The following is a 25,690-nucleotide window of genomic DNA, read 5'->3' as shown; positions in this document are numbered from 1 at the left end:
AACCTGACATGTCAACATTGTACATATTTAACAAATTATTAAATGATATGATATTTTAAACTGGTGTTTTAGTTTTAATCTATATTTCCTAATGATTTAATAAAAAATGTAAAAAAAATATTACACCTAAAAAATATATTTTAAGTGCAGAGTTCAAGTTAAGTTTATATAAAAAAAATCATTTTGAGGCTAAGCATGATTAGCTTATTTAAAAGTAGATTAAAGAGCTAGAACTGCAAAATAGTTAGATATTTTAAAATAAAAAAAAATAAAATCAATTAAAAAATTTGTATTCACCCAAAAGAAAGCTGAAATTTTTTTGTAGTAGGGGCCCCGTGAGTGGACTTGCCCCAGGGCCCCTGGATTTATCGCTACGCCACTGGCCCTCTGTGCTTTCCACTAGCGCTGTCTTAAATACTTTTTCCGAGTCGAGGTTAAGGAGAATAGAATTAAAAACATTGGAGAAAAGAAAGCTGGTATTCCACCAAACAGCAAGTAAATCTTATAGTCTAAGATACGATTTAAGGTCGATCTGCACCGATCTGTTTAATGGATAAAATTATTGGATAAATATTATAAAAAAAAGGGGTGCCCGATCTAATTTTGTTCTGACTATAATAATTAATTATTAAATAAAATAAGAAAATCTACGGTTTCGTTTTGATTAAATCATTAAATCATAGATCATATTTGATCGAAACTCATTTTGTTTAATTAATTATTAATTAAAAAATGACATTCTTTTTTAATTAAGAAAAGTTCGGCCCCAGCGGATATTATTTTAGATTCTCTGGATCATTCTAAACAAAAAAGATCTTTTGTAATTTTTCTCTTAAGTTGATCATTTTCGAGTTATAAACAATTTAAAACTGAAAAAAGAGCGAAAAATGACGATTTTCAAGGCTCAAAAACATAAGTAAAAAATATCATCTTTGAAATAACGAAGTACTTAATTCAAGTTGAGACCATATTTTGGAATTATTTTTGTTAATCGCCCCTCGTCTCACAAGGAAGTCTCTTCATTAACAAAAAATATATATTATTTTAGAATAAAACGTAGCAAAAATTCTTATTGGTTGAACTTAAGAGAAAAATTACAAAAGACCTTTTTTGTCTAGAATGACCCAAAAAATCTGAAATTATACCTACCCGAGTCGAATTTTCTTTCTAATTTACAAACAAAGTCATTTTTTAATTATTGATTAATAATTGTAGTCAGAACAAAATTTCATCGGGCAACCCTTCTTTTTATAATTATTGTTAACATACTAAATTACATAGTATCCAACAATTTTTATCCACTAATAGTGCAGGCCCTGGAAGTATTTATTTGAGTATGCAAAACCTGAGGACAGGCAACTATGTTCGGATTATTTTACCTGAGACCTTGAACAATGAAAAACTGAATCTTGCCGGAAGGTGTGATGGTGCCTTGTTACCCCTCCCTATGATAAGGGCAGATAAAAAGCGATTTTTCGCAAAACAAAACATTTTTGTATTTTTTGGGTCATTCTAAGCAAAAAATGTTCTTGCAAGTTTTTTGCGTAAAATGCATAGTTTTCAAAATATACGCGGTTAATAGGGGAGTGCAATTAGAACGAAAGTATGCATTGTTTCGGAAAAATTCAAACAAGCTTATATTTTTCTAAAACTTTTTTTGTTAGTTTATATACATGTTTAAGTAAAAAGTTCTACTCGCAGATTTGGTCGCTAATTGTTTATTAATTGTTTAAACAATAACAATTTTTTGTATAAATAATTTTAAAAATATCGTCAAATTCATCATTTTACTTTGATCAAATATGTTTCTATTTTGTTTTTGATTATGCTGAATATGAATATGGCATTGCAATTTGAAAATTCTTATACAGAAGCTCTTATACAGTATGTCTGCATAGCTAGGAACCACATGGAAAACTTTTTTATCATCAATTTTACGAATAAAAATTATTCTTCATAAAATGCTCTGGACAAACAAAAATCTAAAACTCAACCATCAGATATCAAATTTTATAAATTTTATACGAGTTATGTCAAAAATATGAATTTCGTTAAAGAGTTATGTTCCTTTACATTCCAGACTATCAAAAAATGCTCTTATGAAAAGTTGTTTGAAATTAAAAACTATGTTTAAACATACAATTACATCATTCTAATCGAAAAAAAATTTTCAATTTTTTTTCAAATTACGGATACTTATCATCATTTTATTTCAATTATGATAACTATTTTATTGTCACTTTTACGAAAAAAGTTATTCTTCATAAAATGTTCTCCCGGGTCTAAAATGTAAGATACAACCATCAGATATCAAACTTTTTTAATTTTATACGAGGTATGTAAAAAATGTGAATTTGTCTTAAGAGTTAAGTGCATTTATTATTCACAATATTTTAATTAGAAGGATGTAATTGAACACTAAAACAAATTTTTCACTTCCAAACAATTTTTCTTAATAAAAATTCGATATTGTGAATTATAGAGGTACTTTACTCTTGAGTGAAATTCATATTTTTTGACATACCGCGTATAAAATTAATTAAATTTGATATTTGATGATTGCACCTTAGATTATATATGATGCAGAGTATTTTATAAAGAATAAGTTTTTTCGTAAAACTGATAATAAAAAAGTTATCAATGGGTTCCACGTTACGCAGACATACTGTATAACACCTGAAAAAAAATGTTTTGCTGAACATTTATTATTGTTGAAGCTTATTATTAAATGTATTTTAGGTAAGTTTTACAGAAAAAAGTTTTGATCACTTTGTATAAACATTTTTTTAACTGGTAATTTTCGGTTTTTGTATTACATTTTTGTTATCTTTCTTAATTTTCTCAAAAAGAAATAGTCTATTTCATTTATAAAGTAAAATAATTCAGTTCATTTTAAATATTACATCCTAAGCTTTAAATAAAAAAGCACTTATAAAACAGTAATAGATCTGTTCAAACTTGAGTAATACCGTCTTAAAATGGTGGTAATTTTATAAAACTACGAAGATTTCAAAAATTACATTTTTTGAGACGTCATATCATTTGAATTAAATTTTTGAGATTTTTTTTTAACAAAACATCATTTAGTGAGATGCTTGAAAGGTCAGTTGTGCAAAATTGAGGGTTTTATAAGAAAAATTGTATTAGTTACACATTTTTAAATCATTTTCAAACAAAATTCATGTAAGGCTCATTTTCCGCCCCCACCGTACTTATGTTCATATATTTTATTTATTTTTATTATAACCAATAGATAGCTTAACTTTTCTTCTTTCATGTTCAATTTGTAAAATTTCATTTGATCCATTAGTTAAAGAATTACATTAAAATAACTCAACCGTGCACTTCGCCGTATCCTAGTTTTCAGTGCGCCAATGTTTGTGAGAAGGGTGACTTTAGCGTTATAAATAAAACATAGAAGATACAGATTTAATTTTAGAAAATTCTTATAAGAGTTTTTTTGTAAAATTTTCTGAATTTTTCAAAGGTCAATTCAGTTTTTTCTAAAATTTATATTTTCGGAGTTATTTAAAAAATATCTAATCTAGTAGTTCATTTGCTTAATAAAAAATGAAGCACCCAACACAACTTCTCGAGTAGAACTTTTTGATATGTTGTTTATTAAACATTTCTTATACTCTGGGCTAATTAGCAAAATTCATGGAAAAGTTATTTACCAGCAATTTTATTGCTGGAATCGAATTATAAGATCCTATATATTAATAATATAGATATGCAAAGTCCGCAGATAGTGTGCTACTTTTTTATAAACAAAATGGCGCCGACAAATCGTATTTTTTTTCAATTATTGCTCTATAACTCTGAAGATTTTAAATTTACAACAAAAACACTCAAATAAAAATTCACCGCAATTAAATTCTGCATAGAGATATGTTTTTCACGATTTGCTCCGACGAAAATTTTCCGCGGAAAACGCGGGTTTTCCTAACAAAAACTCTAATTTTCAAATAAAGTTTTAGGTAAGTAATTATTAATCAATAATTAAATAACTTAGCGACATCAAAGCTTTCTTAGTATATATTGTAATTCCAGAAGCCGGTGAAAATTAAACGAATACTTTAGCAACAATTCAATTGTTAATTAACAATTTATGATCGCAATAATAACCAAAATAATCATGAGACATTGATCAAACTTATAAAGATTATAAAGATGAGATGCTTATTTAATATTTTATCGACAAAATATAAATTTTTCTGTTTTTTGCATAATCTTTAAATTTTGAAAAAAAAAATAGTTATAATACGTTTGTCTAATTAGTAAAGTACAAAAAAGGTTATTTACCAGCAATTTTATTACTGGAATCGAATTATAAGATCCTATATATTATTAATATAGGTATGTAAAGTCCGCAGATAGTGTGCTACTTTTTTATAAACAAAATGGCGCCGACAAATCGTATTTCTTTCAATTATTGCCCTATAACTCCGAAGATTTTAACTTTACACCAAAAACACTTGAATAAAAATGCACCCCAATTTAATTCTACATAGAGGCATGTTTTTCCCGATTTGCTCCGACAAAAATTTTCCTCGGAAAATGTGGGTTTTCCCAACAAAATCTCGAATTTTCAAATAATTTTTTTGGGCCAGTAATTATTTATCAATAATTATATAGCTTGGTGAAATAAAAGCTTTCTTGGTATAGATTATAAATTCAGAAGCCGGTGAAAATGAAACGAATACTTTAGCAACAATTCAATTGTTAATTAACAATTTACAGTCGCAATAACAACCAAAATAATCATGAGACATTGATCAAACTTAGAAAGATTATAAAGGTGTGATGCCTATTTAATATTTTGTCGACAAAATATAAACAAATTAACATTTCTCAGAAATTGTTTATTATATTCTAATTTTAAAAATACTTAAAATGCGTATTTCATAGGTCTTGAAAATAAATGCTTTAAAAAAATTTTCCAACCATTTGCAAAAAAGTTATGAAACAGTTAAGTAAATATATGATTTCTCCGTTGTTTATAATTTGTTTTAATTGTTTCAAAGCTTAAAAGTGAGTCTATGGTACAATCTAATTACTCACAAAGAATGTCAAAAATTAGTGCAATGGTTATATTTTAATCAAAGAATAAAAATACGTTTTTTTGTAATTTTTAGCTCCGACTCTGAGTCGGAGCTAAAATGTTCACTCGAAGCGACTGACACGCAGCATACATTATTTATTAAAACTGTACGTCGCGGGGCCGCCGGTCGTCGCTCCGAGTGAAAATTTTAGCTACAGTACTGTATTATTCTACTTTCGCGCGTGTAAATTACAAAAAAATATATTTATAATCTTTAATTAAAATATAACCATTAAACTTATAATCGATATTTTTTTGTAAGTAATTAGCTTGTACTTTAAACTCACTTCTACGCTTTGAAAGAATTAAAAAAAATTATAAACACCGTAGTAATCGTATGTTTGCTTTGCTGTTTCATAACTTTTTTGCAAATGGTTGCAAAAAAGTTTTAAACAATTCATTTTCAAGATATTTGAAATGCGCATTTTAGCTATTTTTTAAAATTATAATATAATACAAACTTTCTGAGAAACGTTAATTTGTTTATAACTATTTTTTTAAACATTTAAAGATTATGCAAAAAAATAAAAAAAATTATATTTTGTCGGCAAAATGTTAAAAAGGCATCTCATATTTATAAGATTTCAAAGTTTAATCAGTGTATCGTAATTATTTTGGTTATTATTGCGACCATAAATTATTAATTAACAATTGAATTGTGGCTAAAATATTCGTTTAATTTTCACCAGCTTCTGGAACTATAATCTAAACCAAGAAGGCTTTTAAGTCACCAAATTATTTAATTATTGGTAGATAATTACTTATCTAAAACTTTATTTGAAAATTAAAGATTTTGTTGGGAACATCCGCATTTTCCGAGGAAAATTTTCGTCGAAGTAGATCGGGAAAAACACGTGTCTATGCAGAATTTAATCGTGGTGAATTTTTATTTGAGTGTTTTTGTTGTAAAGTTAAAATCTTCGGAGATATAGAGCAATAATTGAAAAAAACACGATTTTCGTGCGCCATTTTGTTTAAAAAAAGAGTAGCACACTATCTGAGGACTTTGCATACCTATATTATTAATATATAGAATCTTATAATTCGATTCCAGCAATAAAATTATAATAACTTTTCCCAAAAATAGCCTATTCTCCGATAACACAGGCCTACAGAAAAGAAAAATTTGTTTTGGTGCTGTGAATCTTTAAGCTGATTTTTACTATATTAGTAGAGATAAATGGAAATATGGATTCCGTTTTTTTGTATCAGCTCTAGTTTTATGGATATGTCACATTCCGAAATTAGTAGTTTTAATATTAGAGATAATGAAGAATATGCTATTCAAAGGAATATACATTGTTAATTAAACTTCTTCCTCGGTCTATTTGTTGTTCTCACTGTATTCTGCCTTATTTATGCAAGAAATGATACTTTAATGTCGTTACATTACTATTTTATAAGGAAATAAAACAGCCTGAAAAGTATTTTTAAACTTTTAAAACTCCTCCGTATTAAGCTAGGCCTAATGAAGCAATTCGTTAAGGCACTTGATTCTAATGCTTTGCCTACATAGGAAGGAAGCTGCCCCAGATAAGTACGGAAAAACTCAAAGCTGGAATCTTTGATATACCACAGATCTGACTTCTTACAAAGGATCTGGCTTTTGTGGGGTCAATTAATGCGGTAGAGAAAAAAGCTTGGCTTTCATTTGTGGGCATTATGAAAAATTTTCTGGGAAATCTCAAAAGTAAAACTATGCTAAGCTGGTAAACCGTTTGCTGAATAACTTCCAATCTCTTGGAAGTAATATGAGCATCAAAGTCCAATATCTTCACAGCCACCTAGACCGTTTCCCTGAAAACTTAAGTGACACAAGTGAGGAACAAGATGATATTTCACCAAGACATAAAAACCATGGAGGACCGCTACCAAGGAAGATGTGACACCCATATGATGGCAGATTTTTGAAGAGATACTGTTTAAAAGTTCATTCCAGGAAATCACGCAAGCGAAGCTTTCGTTACGTCAAGTTTTTTTTCTATTTTGTTAGTTTTTTCTCAAAACTAATTGTATATATGTTTCATTGTACAAAGAGTTTTATTGTATCTAGTTAAATGGCTTAAAATATACGTATTTTCTAATTGTGTAATTTTTATTTCAATTTAGTATATGCATATCAGCATATTCGTATTTTATTGCATAAGAGCTGGCATGGCCTACGTTATCTTGAAAACTAGAGCTGATTTGGCAAAACTAAAGCCATTTTCGGAATCAGCACCCCAAATATACCTAAAATCAGCTCTAAACACTTTGGCACCAAAAACACTGTAGGCCTGTGTAATCAGCCCAGACTATTAATGAAATTACAAAAAGTTCTATTTTGTTTGACTTATTCCGAAGTGAAAATCTATATGCACTCCCCTATAAACTTTAAAATTGAAATTTTTGAACCCGAATAACTTTGATTAAGAAAGAAATTAGCAGTTCTGCTTGCAGAATTTGAAAACTCAAGTCAAATTATACCAGTTTTGATTATTTTCACTGCTAAATAGTTATTTATGATATAAGTGTTAAAAGTACACGTTTAAGGCACGCATGTGAAAGTTTGAAGAATGAGCGATAGCGAGTTCTACAATTCACATGAGTGCCTTAAAAATGTACTTTTTAACACGCATATCATACAATATTTTTTCTACAAACGTAATTACGGGGCAATATCTACAAAAACTTTTGCTTGAACTTGACTGACATTCTATTTTTATATTATTTTGACATTACATCAAAATTTCCTATACGGTCAATACAAACTAAAAAAATGCCTTAAATTTTTTTTAAAGCACCAGTGCCTTAAATTAGCATTTTTAACGCTCGTATGGAGTGCTAAAAATTGCATTTTTAACACGGTTGTAGAAAAAATTATTTTTTTTTATTGTTTCACAAAGCTATAAACAAACAGTATTTGAGCGTTTTGTCGCATGTCCGCACCGCGTCAAGGAAGTCCTACCTAGTCGGTTCCGTTCGGTTTTAACCCTTGGCGCGGTGCGGACATGCGACAAAACCCTCAAACATTGTTTGTTTATAGCTTTGTTTAACAATAAAAACATTATTTTTTCTACAACCGTGTTAAAAATGCAATTTTTAGCACTTCATATGTGCGTTAAAAATGCTACTTTAAGGCACTAGTGCTTTAAAATTTTTAAGGTACTCCAGTTAAAAGTGAATTGTCAAATTGTGAAACGTCAAAATATTTATATTTCATTTATTAACATTAATATTAATAGTACAACTTGCGCAATTTGAACAAGGTGGTTTAAAAGATTTTTTAAAATTTAATTTAAACTGTATTATTGCATTTTTAACACGTTTGTAGAAGAAAACCAGTTTATGTAACGGTATATTTTCGCTAAGAATTTTTAGACATTCTCCTCGAGTGTAGACAACCAGTTCTACCTTTTACGGGTCATAGGTTTTATGGTTTCAGCAATTAACAAAAATATTGTATTTTATAAATTTATACCGTTTGTAGAAAAAATGTTGTATAATATACGTGTTAAAAAGTACATTTTTAAGGCACTCATGTGAATTGCTTGCCTTAAAACTTTCACATGCGTGCTTTAAAATTGTACTTTTAACATTTATATCATAAATAACTATTTAGGAATGCAAATAATCAAAACCGGTAAATTTTGACTTGAACTTTCAAATGCTGCAAGCAGAATTGCCATTTTATTTTTTAATCAAAAGTTATTCGGGTTAAAAAATTGCAATTTTTCGATTTTTGTAAAGTCTAACCGCGTTTATCTATGCATTCTATGAATACTATACTACGAAAAAACTTGTAAGAACATTTTTTGCTTAGATTGACCCAAAAAACACACAAAAAAATATTTTTTTGCGAAAAACCTCTTTTTATCTGCCCGTAACATAGGGGGGAGGGAGGGGGTAACAAGGCAGCATCGCACCTTCCGGCAAGATTCAGTTTTTCATTGTTCAAGGTCTCAAAGAATCCGAACATAGGTTTTTCATACTAAAATAATTCCAGGGCCCGGTATATAAACAGATCGGTGCAAATCGACCGTATATCGGATCCTCTACTATTAGTTTCACTACATTAAAAGTTAGATACGCACGCTTATGATCTCTTTTCCGATTTTATAATATTTATAATTTATTTGGCATATCATTAACAGTAAACTTACCACCGTTTGACCCTTACAGTCTTTTTCATCCAAAAAGTTATTACAATCATTTTCACCATCACACAGGAATGCTTCGCTTATACATCTTCCATTTCGACAATTGAAAAAATGTTCATGACATTTATGATCTGAAAAAAGGTTTTATTATAATTAGTCCAGAAAGCTACTGCGTATCCGCCAGGAAAAATATTACGATTCGGATTTTTTGTACAATCTTACTCAAAATGGACCCCTCTTAACAAATTTTGCATTTTGCCAGGACCAAAAGTGGGTCAAAAATTGTTTAAACGTTTTTTTTTTTGTTTTTTTTTCCTAAAAATTATTTTTTTTTGCATGGAACAAAGTTTTTTTTAGGTTTTTTGGATCATTCCAAACAGAAAAGGCCTTCAGTGACTTTTCTGTAAAGTTGATAGTTTTTGAAATACAGGGTGCGCCAAACCTCTGGTTTTCTTTAATTACGGCTAAAATATGGGATATACAAAAAATGTTTATAACAAAACTAATATGTATCAAAGACGTCTACAATTTAAAATTATAGTGGATTATACAGGGTGAGTCAGAACGACGGTATGAACCAAAGTTTTGTTTTTTTAAATGGAACACCCTATATATTAAATCATTTTTATATACATTTTTTTAAAATATGAAGTTTTTGTATGAAGTCTTATAGGTCTAAAATTAATAATTTTCGAAATATTTACATTTATATTGAGAAAAATGGTAATATTTATAGAGCTGTGGATTATGCTCCCAAGGTAATAAAAATTTAAGTGACATGTCAAACTTTTTCTAGTATAGTGACATTATTAAATAACTTAATATCTTTTACATATAGCCATAAAATATACAGTGTGATCACTATTTGCAAATACAAAATTTTCTCATTTTTTTTTAATAGTATTTCCCTGTATATTCGTATTTCATTTTGTAGTGAATATTTTAACCTTTCTTTTGGTATGATCTTGTATGTACCTAGCACCTTTCATTTTGTAGATATTTAAAAAAAGAACTACAGATAATACGTTTTTGCGGATATTTTATTAAAAAATTTATTTGCAAACAAAATAATTAATTATAAATTGGTTTTGGAAACATACACTAAAATATCAAAGATGAAATTAAAAACGCAATTAAAGATTAAAATAAAACGTATGCTATTACAACTTAATTGAATTTAATAAGTTTAAATTATGTTACAAAAATTATTTTACCGTGCTAATAAATGTAATTAATATGCATAAACTAATTATTACAATGAATAAACAACCAATTTTAAAATCTATCCTAGTAATGTTTCTACCCTAGTAACTTTATTGTACCAAATTAATTGTTAGTTCAATGGTATTTACGAGATAAGTTTTTAATTTTCCTACATCTTCAGAACGTATACAGTATGTATGCCTTGAAACAAATGAACGTTATAAAAGTATGTATAATATGAAGTAAATAGTATCTATGGTAGGGGAGCCCAAGCGGGGATTTTTGCAGTTACTCGAGCGCGTCAGATTATCATATGGGGAGAAACCTGGTACCCTGCAGATGTACCTCTACTATATATTGGCTCTTAACACAGGGGAGTTCGTTAAGGGGGACCCGAAATAAAAAATATATCCTTAAAAATACTCGAAATTGTCAGATTAAGATAAGGTAAGTTAAGTACATGCAAAAGAGTGTATATTTCAAAAATCTGACGATTTGAGCCGGGCGTAAGGAAATGGGTGAGTCCCAAAGTTTCACAAGAAAAAAGCGAATATTTCGCGAAGTAAATGACAGTTCGAAAAACTAAAAATATGTGCTCAATATTTTTTAAAAATCTATCGAATGATACCAAACACGACTTCCCACGGAGAGGGGTGGGGGTAAATTTAATATTTTAAATACGAATCCCGCGATATTTCTCGAAAGGAACATCAGATCAAAAAACTGTAAAATATACTTATTCAATATTTTTTCAAAATCTATTGAATGGCACCAAACACGAACCCCCGCGGAGGTGGGGTGGGGGGTTACTTTAAAATCTTAAATAGGAGCCCTAATTTTTTATTGCAGATTTGTATTCCTTACGCAAAAATAAGTAACTTTTATTCGAAACATTTTTTCAAATTATGGATAGATGGCTTTATATCAGAAAAAACGATTGTTGAAAATGGAAAATTAAATTAAAATAATGGCAAGCGCCCACTAAAATGGAAAACTTTACTTAACTTTTTTTGGTTTTAGGACCTACTCTTCACAACCCAATAGGTCCCCAAAGAGCTCGAGTGACTGCACATTTAGCATACTTTGCTCCCCTACCACTATGTACTCGTGTCACAAAAGCTGCTAATAATTTATATGGATTTCGCCCAAAACAAATGTCATATCCACCATTTCTCTAGTTGAAAAATTCATATTTAAAACACATTTAAACAATTTTTACAAAAATTTCAACTACACTGCGGTGCAAAAAAAATCGATCAACTAAAAATTTGGTCATATTTGATGTTTCAAATTTCCTAAACCTGTTGTCCGATTTAAGCGATTTTTTACCACGTTATAGCCTTATTCATTGGCAATATCTCTGTAATAATATTGTTGCTAGAAAGTCAAACTGTCATTGTGTACCGGGTGTACGAATCAAACTGTGCTTTTTTCTCAAAGTTCGCATCACCCTGTGGATTATTCTATCATTTATAAAATACTGAAATTAAAACCCAACTATAGCCTCAGGTTTTCTTAACATTTTGTCTTTGGATTCATTCGCTTATGTTGGATAATAAAAAAGTTAGGTACTTTAACAACTGGCCATGTTCGTCATCAGTACAGGGTCTTTTCTAAATAAGTGCAACAAACTTTAAGGGGTAATTTTACATGAGAAAATAATGACAATTTGCTTTATAATCATATGTCCGCAAACGCTTCGTTTCCGAGATACGGGATGTTCAATTTTTTTTACAAACTGGCGATTTATTTATTGCTTTAAAACCAGTTAAGGTATGCAAATGAAATTTGGTGGGTTTTAAGACGTAGTTATTGCACATTTTTTAACATATTCACAATTGATGTGCGTACGGGTAATATTATCGGTCATAATACCCGTTTGCGCGCCAATGATGAATATTAAATTCTTAATTGTATGTCAAAAAATGTGCAGTAACTACGTTTTTGAGGGTTAAAAATAGCCGATTTCGCAATTTTTCATATTTTGATCGCTTATATGTCAAAAACTATCAACTTTAGAGAAAGGTCACTACAGACCTTTTCTGTTTGGACTTATCCAGAAAACCTAAAAAAACTTTGCTCGATGCAAAAAAAAAATAATTTTGGGAAAAAAAAAACGTCTAAAAAATTTTTGACCCACTTTTGGTGCTGGCAACATGCAAATTTGTTAAAAGGGGTCGTTTTTGAGTAAGATTGTCCAAAAAATCCGAATCGGAATATTTTTCCTAGCGGATGCGCAGTGGCTTTCTGGAATAAATAGTATATTATGCAACGAGCATTTAATGATGATCATTATGAAGCAAGTATGAGGGATACGAAACGAGCCGCCAAGTTGCGAGTTTCGTATAGAGTACGAGCTTTATAATGCTAATTAAATGCAAGTTGTATACACGATTTCTTCTATGATAATTCACAACAAAAAATATATTCAAATCTATTAATTTTGTAACGCAAACCAATTAAAGTAGTTTGTCAGTTTGACAGTTTGTTTATATATTCATAACTGTCAAAGCGTATGTATCTGACTCGCCATTGGTCACTGCGCGTGTGCCACCTTTATCGCGAATGCCATATTGCGATTCTATTGGTTAAAAATCTGTATTGTAATGAAAATCTGTATCATAATAATATAGTTATTTATGAAACAGTTCGTGAAGTATGCTTTTTGCGAACTTACGCGATGTTTAGAGCACGAGCGACAGCGCAGCGAGTGCTATACATCGCGTAAGTTCGCAAAAAGTACTTCACGCACAGTTTCATAAAATATTTTATCTAAGATAAACAAACAAATAAACTGTAACTCTTCCTCACTGGAATTCATTTCTATTCTACAATTTTTAGAACTTTGATATTTAAAAATTCTAACTTCTTTCAAACCACAAAACTGTCAAAACATTTGTTATACCTAATTTCTTGCTCACCTATCATCACAATGACAACGCGAAAGTTATTTGATTTGGATATTTGATTATATGAAAGTGTGCCAAAAAACAGTGTGAAGTTGTTCTTATAAGTACTTTTTGGTACATTAGAGTGCAAAATTCGTAGAAATGTCTTTAAAACAGGACTAATCAAGCGAATGGTTCAGTAGTTACTACATTACACAAAAGTTGACAGCAGCCAATCCATTGGTATATAGCCAGTTTCAATTTTATTAAAAAGATAAAGGAGAGATTATTTGTAATCTAACCAGAAAATAGCTTTATTGTTCTTCTTTCATTTCCAATTTGTAAAATTTAATTTGATCAATTTATTTAAAAGTTATGTTCTATTAAGTAAACCTAGCGCTCAATCGAACGCTGCCATACAGTGCGCAAATATTTGTGAGAGGGATGACTCGAGCGTTATAATTAAAAAAAATATAGAAGCTGTAGATTTCGTTTTAGAAAAATATTTATTTATGGTTTTTGTGTAAAGTTTTCTTTTTTTAATGATCATGCCAGGTTTTTTCTAAAAATTTTATTTTTGTAGGTATTTTAAAAAACATTTAATTTTGCAGTTCATTTGTTTAATAAAAATGAAACACTTATGGAGTAGACCTTTTTGATATGTTGTTTATTGGACATATTATCTTAATCAAATTATAACAAGTTCTATCTTGTTTGATTTTTTTAAGCAAAAACTTCATTGATTCCATTGTAATTATTGTTCAAAGCTTAATTTTTGTATAGTTATTATTACTCATTTTTCTTCAATGACCTCCCAAAAAAAATATCACAACTCAAATAATCATATTTTTCAGAAGAGTCAAAATTAAATCGTATTTTATACTAAAAGAATTTGGGATAATTACTAAATATTAATATAACAAAAAGTTAAATACAATTTTACTATTTTTGTTGGGAATAAGCCACAATAACAAAAACAAAATGTGTTTAAAAAAGGACTAAGTTTTCACTCTAATGGCATATAAAACAACATAATGCTATTCTACACCCCACCAGAATGAAAACAATGGGAACCTTCTCTGGTTACACCTCTGAGGCTTCTACAATATGCAAGCCATACGGATGCTGAGACTAAGGAAGATGAGGGAATTCTACAATTTACAATTCACGTCCCATCTGCTCAGCGCGGTAAAGTTCCAACGAGAATGGTTCCCTTCGTACTCCAATCAGAGTAAATGTAAATCAAAAATGAATAACCATTTTCAATTTCGTTGCAAAACGAAAATACAGCCGAACCATATTCAATCCAATCAGAGAGTGCAGCAAGCACCTCTACCGGTTTCGAAACTTTTTAGTCTCTCATCAGGAGGCACATATGCTACTCTCCCTGATCCAACCAAAACAAACCCCAGCGTGCAGTCCCGGATTGCAACGAACGAAATGGAATAGATGCGCTAGCAGCAACTGCTACAACAAGACTAAGTTTTTACTCTAATGGCATATAAAACAACATAATGCTATTCTACACCCCACCAGAATGAAAACAATGGGAACCTTCTCTGGTTACACCTCCGAGGCTTCTACATATGTATAGCTTGCATAGTGTAGAAGCCTTTTATATGCTAATGGCATATAAAACAACATAATGCTATTCTACACCCCACCAGAATGAAAACAATGGGAACCTTCTCTGGTTACCCCTCCGAGGCTTCTACATATGTATAGCTTGCATAGTGTAGAAGCCTTTTATATGCTAATGGCATATAAAACAACATAATGCTATTCTACACCCCACCAGAATGAAAACAATGGGAACCTTCTCTGGTTACACCTCCGAGGCTTCTACATATGTATAGCTTGCATAGTGTAGAAGCCTTTTATATGCTAATGGCATATAAAACAACATAATGCTATTCTACACCCCACCAGAATGAAAACAATGGGAACCTTCTCTGGTTACCCCTCCGAGGCTTCTACATATGTATAGCTTGCATAGTGTAGAAGCCTTTTATATGCTAATGGCATATAAAACAACATAATGCTATTCTACACCCCACCAGAATGAAAACAATGGGAACCTTCTCTGGTTACACCTCCGAGGCTTCTACATATGTATAGCTTGCATAGTGTAGAAGCCTTTTATATGCTAATGGCATATAAAACAACATAATGCTATTCTACACCCCACCAGAATGAAAACAATGGGAACCTTCTCTGGTTACCCCTCCGAGGCTTCTACATATGTATAGCTTGCATAGTGTAGAAGCCTTTTATATGCTAATGGCATATAAAACAACATAATGCTATTCTACACCCCACCAGAATGAAAACAATGGGAACCTTCTCTGGTTACCCTTCCGAGGCTTCTACATATGTATAGCTTGCATAGTGTAGAAGCCTTTTATATGCTAATGGCATATAAAACCACATAATGCTATTCTACACCCCACCAGAATGAAAACAATGGGAACCTTCTCTGGTTACACCTCCGAGGCTTCTACATATGTATAGCTTGCATAGTGTAGAAGCCTTTTATATGCTAATGGCATATAAAACAACATAATGCTATTCTACACCCCACCAGAATGAAAACAATGGGAACCTTCTCTGGTTACCCCTCCGAGGCTTCTACATATGTATAGCTTGCATAGTGTAGAAGCCTTTTATATGCTAATGGCATATAAAACAACATAATGCTATTCTACACCCCACCAGAATGAAAACAATGGGAACCTTCTCTGGTTACACCTCCGAGGATTCTACATATGTATGGCTTGCATATTGTAGAAGCCTCGGAGGTGTAACCAGAGAAGGTTCCCATTGTTTTCATTCTGGTGGGGTGTAGAATAGCATTATGTTGTTTTATATGCCATTAGAGTGAAAACTTAGTCTTGTTGTAGCAGTTGCCGCTAGGGCATCTATGCCATTTCGTTCGTGGCAATCCGGGACTGCACGCTGGGGTTTGTTTTGGTTGGATCAGGGAGAGTAGCATATGTGCCTCCTGATGAGAGACTAAAAAGTTTCGAAACCGGTAGAGGTGCTTTCTGCACTCTCTGATTGGACTTGAATATGGTTCCTGTATTTTCGTTTTGCAACGAAATTGAAAATGGTTATTCATTTTTAAAATGTGTTTAATTTATTTATGTTTTGTATTTTGATAACCATTCCCGAAATCGATTTTCGAAGTAGACATCGAAATGTCAAATAAACTTAACCCTTTCTACTCGTGTATGTTATTTTGTATTACATAGTACTCGGATAATTATTTTATCTTCTTATCTATATACCTACTCGGAATTTGTTCTTGCATGGATTTTTTTAAAAGGATCTAAAATTACGAAGTACATAGGTACCTACACTTTTTCATTTTTTATTGTTTTAGAAAAAAATAGCAAAATTCTCTCAATATCAAAAATTATAATTTATTTTTTAAAAAGTAATATTTTTGCACGGATGTTTAGTTACGCTAGGTGCGTAAAGCAGAGAAGAGCACCGAAGTATATTCTGCCCAATATAGCAACCCCCGGCAAGTTATATGTAGGCATAATGGTACCTGCCTAACCTACCTAACAACAGAAAAGAAAATACAACAGCCTAAAAAAACAAAGAAACAATGAGAAATCGTACGCTCAAATCATCAATTCCACACAAAACCCAAAAGCAGCTTTCACCATACTAATCTCAAAGGAACAACAATAAAAAAGGACTGGCCACGAATCTAGAAATTCTGTTCATAAAAACAGTAAATGAAGCGATCAAAAATGTTAAAATAGGTAATACGAGCTAAGGCACGAAGCTAGCGGATACCTGAAGATAGGCTCCTGGAAATTAAACGGCATAAGAACAAATGCAAACGTGTTGGACGAAGTAATAATCAGATATGAAATGGATGTCGTTGCATTAGATTTCAAGCTTTCAGCATACGACATCTACAGGGAACGACAACAGAGCAAATATAGGAGGAACTGCTATCCTAGTGAGAAAAGGAATAACTTATTCATTACAGCCGACACCGGCACTAAATACTATGGAAGCAAAAAACAATAAAAGTCCAGATGGAACAAGGAGAAATAAGGATCATGTCGGCATGTGTAAGGCCAACAGATCTTTTAACGATGACGATCTAGATACGTTACTGAACATAGGAGAACCGTCCATAATAATAGGGGACCTAAACGCCAGATCCCCTAAGTGAAACGATAGAAGTACAAACAGAAACCGAAGAATATCAAATAATTATCTGGTTATCAACGAAGACACCATGGCAATTAGGTCCATCCAGGTAATGCCCTACCAACCCATTTGAATATAGAGGCGGCTAAAAACCTAGGACTATAAACAGACATCCGAACCTTAAACGAAAGATCAGGAGACCGCAACCCCATACTCCTAGAAATAGACACATGGCAAGTAGTCTAACTTTAAACAACTAGTGAGTATATACCCAAGTAGCAATTTTACGACCTGCAACCAATTTTGTCCTAATGGGACGTTAAAGGCTATAGCGGGATAAAATGGTCAAAAATGCCCCCGCACCGATCAGCCCCGCTACTTATGTTTTCGATAAAGGATATAAAATTATGCCCTCATGCAAATTTTTAGCTTCCCAGAGGTCCTAAAACGTCTTAAATCGAGAAAAGAAAAATTTTTATGTTTTATTTTTTTGTGAGCGCAATTTTACTTCAAAAAATCTGAAAAAATTGAAGACTTTGTATCTTTAGAACACAAAACAACATATTTTTTTTTTAGATTTTTGTAATGAAAAATGAGCCCAGGAAAAATTTTTGGAATGTTCAAAAAATTTTTAGGTTATGATAATATGATTTGGCCAACTTTTAAGTAGTATTTTTTGAGTACTTTTTGCCGTTCTTTTGAATAGCAGAAGCAGAATTTTTAATACCTGAGCGGAAAGACCGAAAAAATCGAAAAAACCGTTTTTGTCTGTCTCGAGATGCATCTCGGGACAGTCAATTTTAGGATTTAGGATCCTAACTATAACAACTGAAAAAGAACTAAAATTGTGAATTTTGTCATAAAATTTAATATGTGGATCATGATATGTGGGGTTATAATAATATTTGGAACAACTTTTCCAAATAACTTACCGGTATCTGTAACGCGAAGCAAATCGAATCGCATATCGAAAATTCACCCCGTTTGTGGATTCGCAGTAGGCTGTGTTTAAAATTTAAAGCTCAGTTGACTATTTTAAAAATTGTGAACCATCACCCTGTATGACTGCAAAATTTCAAATCTGCATATATTTTTGTAGCCGAAACATAGGGTGTCTTTATCTTAAATGCGACACACTGTATCTTATCAATTTGAAAATATATTGCAACTAATATAGCCGTATTTTTTATAGATTCAAAATATACGATCAAAGTACTGACTAATTCACTAATTTTATCATAAAAAGTTCAAATTGATTGCATTGAAGTATTGAACCAATTATTAATATTAATAATTAATGTGTATTAATAATGTGTATATAATTATGTGTAATAATATAATATAATATACAGAGTGAGTTTTATGTATGGAAACCCTCAATTATCTCCGAAATGGCTTGCACGATTTTTATGGATTGTGGTGGGTTGGGGTTTTCTAATGTGGCCTATATTATACACTCACCGGCAGAGAAAACGGGCACCCCAAAAAATGGGTCATATTTAATGTCTTGTATTTCCTAAAACTGATCTCCGATTTAAGTAATTTTTTTTAGTATGTTATAGCCTTATTCTTTATCAATATCGCTGTAATAATATTGTTGCTAGAAAGGTACATTGTCATTGTATACAGGGTGTACGAATCAAACTGTGTTTTTTTCTCAAAATTTGGAACACCCTGTGGAATGTTGTAGCTTTTATAAAATACTGAAATTATAACCAAACTATAGCCTCAGGTTTTCTTAACATTCTGTTTTTTGATTCATTTGCTTACGTTGGATAATAAAAAAGTTAAGCACTTTAACAACTACCCCCGTTTTTCGTTAATACAGGGTGTTTTTAAATAAGTACGGCAAACTTTAAGGGGTAATTCTGCATGATAAAATAATGACAGTTTGCTTTATAAACGTATGCCCGCAAATGCTTCGTTTCCGAGATAGGGGGTGTTGAAATTGTTCTTACAAACTGACGATTTATTTATTTCTCTAAAACGGTTTGCGATATTCAAATGAAATTTGGTAGATTTTAAGAGGTAGTTATTGCGCATTTTTTGGCATACGATTAATAATTTTATATTTACCATTGGCGTGCATACGGGTATAAATATTTTAGATATATCCCGTATGCACGCCAATGGTGAATATAAAATTGTAAATTGTATGCCAAAAAATGCGCAATAACTAGCTCTTAAAATCTACCAAATTTCTTTTGCATATCACAAACCGTTTTAGAGCAATAAATAAATCGTCAGTTTGTAAGAACAATTTCAACACCCCCTATCTTGGAAACGAAGTATTTGCGGGCATAAGTTTATAAAGCAAACTTTCATTATTTTATCATGCAGAATTACCCCTTAAAGCTTGCCGTACTTATTGAAAAACACCCTGTATTGACGAAAAACAGGGGTAGTTGTTAAAGTGCCTAACTTTTTTATTATCCAACACAAGCGAATGATTAAAAAAAGAGAATGTTAAGAAAATCTGTGGCTATAGTTGGGTTTTAATTTTAGTATTTTATAAAAGCTAGAACATTCCACAGGGTGTTCCGAATTTTGAGAAAAAAACACAGTTTGATTCGTACACCCTGTATACAATGACAATGTACCTGTCTAGCAACAATATTATTACAGCGATATTGATAAAGAATAAGGCTATAACTTATTAAAAAAATTACTTAAATCGGACATCAGGTTTAGGAAATACAAGACATTAAAAATAACCCATTTTTTGGGGTGCCCGTTTTCTGTGCCGGTGAGTGTAGTAATACTTACATTGTTGTCAGATCTTCCGTTTTTCTGAAAATCTAATTAACTTTGTTATTTCAAATGGAACACCCTCTATATTTTTTTGCGTTTTGAAGTCCTTAAGAAATACTGATTATTTTCCGTGTTTTATTCCCTATACCTAAAGGCCATAATTTCGGAGTTATTGCTACATTTATTAAAAAAAACTTTTTAAACATATTATAAATATTATAAAAATCAATTTTTTCGGCCTGCGTAGACATTATTTTACGTCCTTTGGACCATTGGGAACAAAAAAATTCTCTTGTAATTTTTCTCTAAAGTTAATCGTTTTAGAGTTATAAATAATTTAAAACTGAAAAGAAATCGAATAATTACGATTTTCAAGGTTAAAAAACACAAATCAAAAATATTATTTTTACAAAAATAGTGTTACAAAAATGAGAAAACTTCTGTTGGAGTGAAAGTAAAAAGAAAGATATACTCCAACAGAAGTAAGGAAAAAAAAAAGAAGAAAAGAAAAGGTATAAAAATGAAGAGAGTGAAGTGGCTTCTAAGAAAAGCCGCAATAGGAAAAATAAAAAATACTACTTTGCAGTAGTACTGAAGAAAGGGGAATTAGAAGGGATAATAAGTAGACGTGGGAAGAGACAGAGGCAAACTGAATAGAGTTGGCTAGCTATAGATGCAAGAGAGCAACTTGACACTCAAGGATGGATACGGCTCGTTTGCATGCCTGTCGAAGAACAGTAGCTCTATGTAGATAGTAATAATGACTAAAATATGAAATAATAAAATAAGAATAATGTACTGAAGAGGAATGAAGATGAATAATTTCTAAAGACGAACAAGATAAATAAATCTAACAAATCATGGGCGCCATGAAAATGATCTTCGATCATTCTCCCAGGTGTCTTATACTGCTGTCAGATATTAAATATATCAAACCTGTAATAATGAACATAAAGGAATAATAAAAATAAATGATATACAAAATAAATAAACATATTTATTAAAAATAACTACCAGATTTTTAACAATCTCTGAGTTAAGCAAGTTCATATTATGCTGTGACTCTAAAATGACATAAGTTATACAAGAAGATATATATATTTTAAAGATAACAACAATAATGTTATCTGTTACAAACTTAAATATAAGTACCTCTTACTAACATATAGGGTACAAAATTACATAAGTCTTCTACCAAATGGTTATAGTACGCCTGCTACGTACAACTAAAGGAAACCGACGAAGATGAAAATAATACAAATAAATAGGCCCAAGCCTCACTAAGAGAAAATACAATACTGAATAAAGCAAAATTAAATATACAAATGAATAAACGTTATAGAAGTGAAGTTAAGAAAAATACCGACAAAATGACCTAAATTAACCGAGCAAATGCAATGAAATAAAGTAACGACGAAGTAACCGAACAAACGAAATAAAGCGAATAAATACAATATTTGGGAAACAAGCAAGTAATGTTACAAAATAAATTTACCCGAATTACATAAACCAATATCAAAGCAATAATAAAGTATTAAAAACCTAATTTTCTCTAGGCTTATTCCTGTGCACAAGAAGTTACCGTAGATACAAAGTTTGGGAACCAAATAATCTAATATACAAATACATATGTCAAAAAAAACAGAGGTAACCTAAATCTGGAAAAAAAAACATAGTGTATTTAACAGATAGTCTGAAATATAAAAAAACCAATAGTTACTAAAACTCCTCACTAAATGTTCCCAAACGAGGTTGCGGTTGCATCCTAGAAAATGAGCATCACTATGATGCACCTCCATGCCCCCCCGTAGGCCCAGGTGGCAGGACGAAAAGGAGCTGGAATGTCCCCCAAAAAGCTTGTTCCCAAAACATACTCCCAGTTTGACTTGGCGGTAGCTGCAATAAGGTCAAGGTGGCTTCCCTAGGTAGTCAAGGTGGGTACGACATCACATGAGGGTTAGTTTTCTTCCAAATGGCTAAAAACATATACTTCGTTTGATTTCTCATATAAACCGGTAAACAAAAGTAAAGAGAAGAAGAAATAATCGAGGAAAACTTTTTAGAAGCAATAACATAAAAAAACAACCATTAAAAATGGAACAAAAACTAATCTCAGGTAACCTTGAACTATTTTGAGTTTGAAAACATGAACAAATAATGGCATTGCATTTGAAATAGGAATATAAAATATGACTTATCTGAAATAACATGAGATTAAGATAGTAATAGCCATCTACATACATTTTATATACCTTAATGAAATGGTATTGAACCAGACAAAGATAGTTACATGACAATTTATAGATATATTGGAAATGAAAATTTATAGATATATTGGATGTTCAATCGGTTTAAAACGTACAGAGAAATGGTAATTATTTCCAATATTAATTTGAGGACTTCAAAAATGTTTGGTTATGTAAAACCAAAAACCCCATTAATATAAAGATCGATATAAAGATAATATAAAGATCGAAATAATCTACATCCTTCACCTAAGGGACTGGCTAAGAACATTTAACAATGAACCAACTATTTCATATATTCAAGGTTAACTAAAAAACATTAGTAGAAAAAACGATTTACCGGTTAATTTTTTATTCCTCTTCCACTGATGGTACTCCCATCCTTACTCCAGGAAACCCGTACTCCAGGAAACAAGTGGTGGTAACTTTTTACTATACTTCCAAACTTAGTTGAAATAAAAATTAATTTCGAAGAAATTAACCGCCATTTACGGTACTAACCACCAACACCAACCTGTCAACCTCGCAGCCACCGGCCAAGTGCCTCTCATTCCTCCCACAGTCAGCGAGGAAAACGTCAAACTCTCACGGAACACGAATTAAACGACAAGGAACGGTTCAACAACTATGTTCCGTACAGTGTGACGTCACATGAGAAGTCCTTTACGATAAATTAAAGAATTTAAATGGGAGGTCAAGAGAAAATAATTATTTTTTTAAAAATAATTACAGCGCTAAAAATGATAATATAACGGGTGGACCGTTACAATCCCCTCCTACTCGGGAAAAAAAAATTTTTAACAAAAAAAATTTTTTTTTTTTTTAAACTTCAAAATATTAACAACTAAATTTACAATAATCTAACAATCCACGTTGATTCGCAAGATTACTTCTAAATATAAACTAATGGTCAAGGAAAAATAAATCAATACATGACTCAAACTCATACTAAAATGTTACTATGTTACTCTCTGCTACCAAATATTAACATATATTGCTCAAAAGTCAAAACAAAACTAAATATTGTACTTAAGTTCATAATAATAACTGAGTGTCGAATTGGGCACTAAAACCAAAATTGAACTATCCATGGACATCAGATTTATAAAGGGTATATCCAAGAACGGAACAACCAGGAAAAGGTGTGAGCCAATTCGAACCATATCAAAAGTAAATGTACCAAAGTGAATAAAAAAAATCAGTAACTAAAATAGGTAAAGAATTGAACACTTTATCCAAAACTGAACTAACAATGGACACCAGATTCATAATAGTATATCCAGAGAAGAACAATCAGGAAGATTTATGGAACAATTCTCACTAATGTCAAATAATACCAATAATAAACATACCAAAGGAATCCAAAACTCAATAACCAAAATAAATGTGGAATCGGACACTTAATCCAAAGTCGAACTATCAGTGGACACCAGATTCATAAAAGGCATATCCAAAGAAGAACGACCAGGCAAATTTATGGACCAATTCACACCAATACTAAACCACATAACAGATCAGGTCTACGTACACCCACATCCGGTAATACGAACCTATCCAACTAAATACACAAAATAAATGAAGAATCGGACACTTATCCAGAATCGGACTATCAATGGACACCAGATTTATATAGGAGTATATCCAAAGAAGAACGATCAGGCAAATTTATGGACCAATTCTTACTAATACTAAATAAACTAAATTATTGGATCCAATGGTAACTAATACTGAACAAAATAAATAAATTAGGTCTACATACACCCTCATCCGGTAATATGAACCTATCTGAACTAAGTAATCCAAAATAAGTCAGAAAAAAAATTACTAACAGACTAAGTAACAGAGATGTAACCAAACTAAATCAAAGGTAAGATAAATACCTAAAGTGTATTGACTAAAGTATTCTAGAAAATACATAACTTAATTCATGCTGGTATTCGCGAACTATAGCATGTTGCTACAACAGATGTATGAGAATAACCAGACACAGATAAGGTACTAATATAAGAATAAGTAAGAAAGAAAACAGAATGAATAGTGAACTTACAAGGTCTATGGCACTATGATAAATAATAGGAAGAAAAAAAAAAAAAAAAAAAAAATATGATAAGTGATAGGGAAAAAAAATTGACGAGAACGAGCACAATTTTAAATAAAACTGCAAATTCATGCGTTCTCACATACGTACATAGAATTATTCAGGAAATATTCCAGAATCTGAATAACAAAACTAATGCCTACGAAAAGAAGTGGGAATATATTCAAATGAACAACTCATCTGTCTAAACACTCCAAATACTGACTTAACGAACCTACTATGTATAGGGATGGCCTAAGCATTGATTTATAAACAAGTGCGCAAGATATTTATCCATGTTTACTCATCAACTCAAAGTACAAACATACTATGAAGCAAAAGGCCTAATATGAACTAAATACTTCCCTATTAAATTGTAAAAAAAACTGAAATAAGTAAACTGATTACAGAAAAATGTTTAGGAAATGTAATGATGAAAAGACATCTGCCTACTCTGCCATGAGGACATAGATTACGAAACCGGACAGCAGTGATCAGTTGCTGAATTTCGAACCCACGTATTCACCAACTTTGAGCATCAACAGACTAAGTAGTTTCTAAGAAGAAATATGAAAGACTCAAGAATTCATACATACTTACATCAAAATTCCAAACTAATTCCAGAATCATACTGTGTAGGATAGAAGGATATAAATTATTATAAAGTGTTTAAGATATTGGAGACAAATAATGTTAATAGAGTAACCCAATAACAAATTAAAAACCACATCTTTCCAATATGGCAAATTCAATAATAAGATATAAATATGATCAAAAAAAAAATTAGTAAGTAATCAAATATTCCAAATAATATAACACATAACCTGAGATAAGTAGTGCATAACATACAGTTCCATAATAATATCCATATTAAACAAGAGTACCTACTTGTATGAGCTTACCTGTCCAAATAAGTATATAAATATATAATAATTCAACAACCCTTCTAACTTAAGGGGTTAGGTGTGCAAAAACTAAACAAAAATACAAGTGAAGTTCTGATTAATTGTATAATCCTACTGACAGGATCAGCAATTAATAACATTGACTCATAATAATAATTACAATGCACCATGCCTAATACCAAAAAAAAAATTAAACTCATACAT

The 25,690-nt window shown here is 31.0% G+C and overlaps 1 protein-coding gene across 1 annotated transcript in view; it reads right to left on the bottom strand.

Annotated features, from left to right (window-relative positions):
• The window catches only part of LOC126890417 (putative vitellogenin receptor), a 243,602-nt gene that overhangs the window by 181,991 nt on the left and 35,921 nt on the right, over positions 1-25,690 (bottom strand). The window contains exon 3 of the mRNA XM_050659325.1: positions 9,247-9,374. Coding sequence (XP_050515282.1) covers positions 9,247-9,374 — 128 coding nt within the window. The remainder of the gene's footprint in view (positions 1-9,246; positions 9,375-25,690) is intronic.

Source organism: Diabrotica virgifera, chromosome 8, assembly GCF_917563875.1.
Source record: "Diabrotica virgifera virgifera chromosome 8, PGI_DIABVI_V3a".
NCBI lineage: Eukaryota > Metazoa > Arthropoda > Insecta > Coleoptera > Chrysomelidae > Diabrotica > Diabrotica virgifera.
This window is presented reverse-complemented; position numbering and strand designations above follow the sequence as displayed.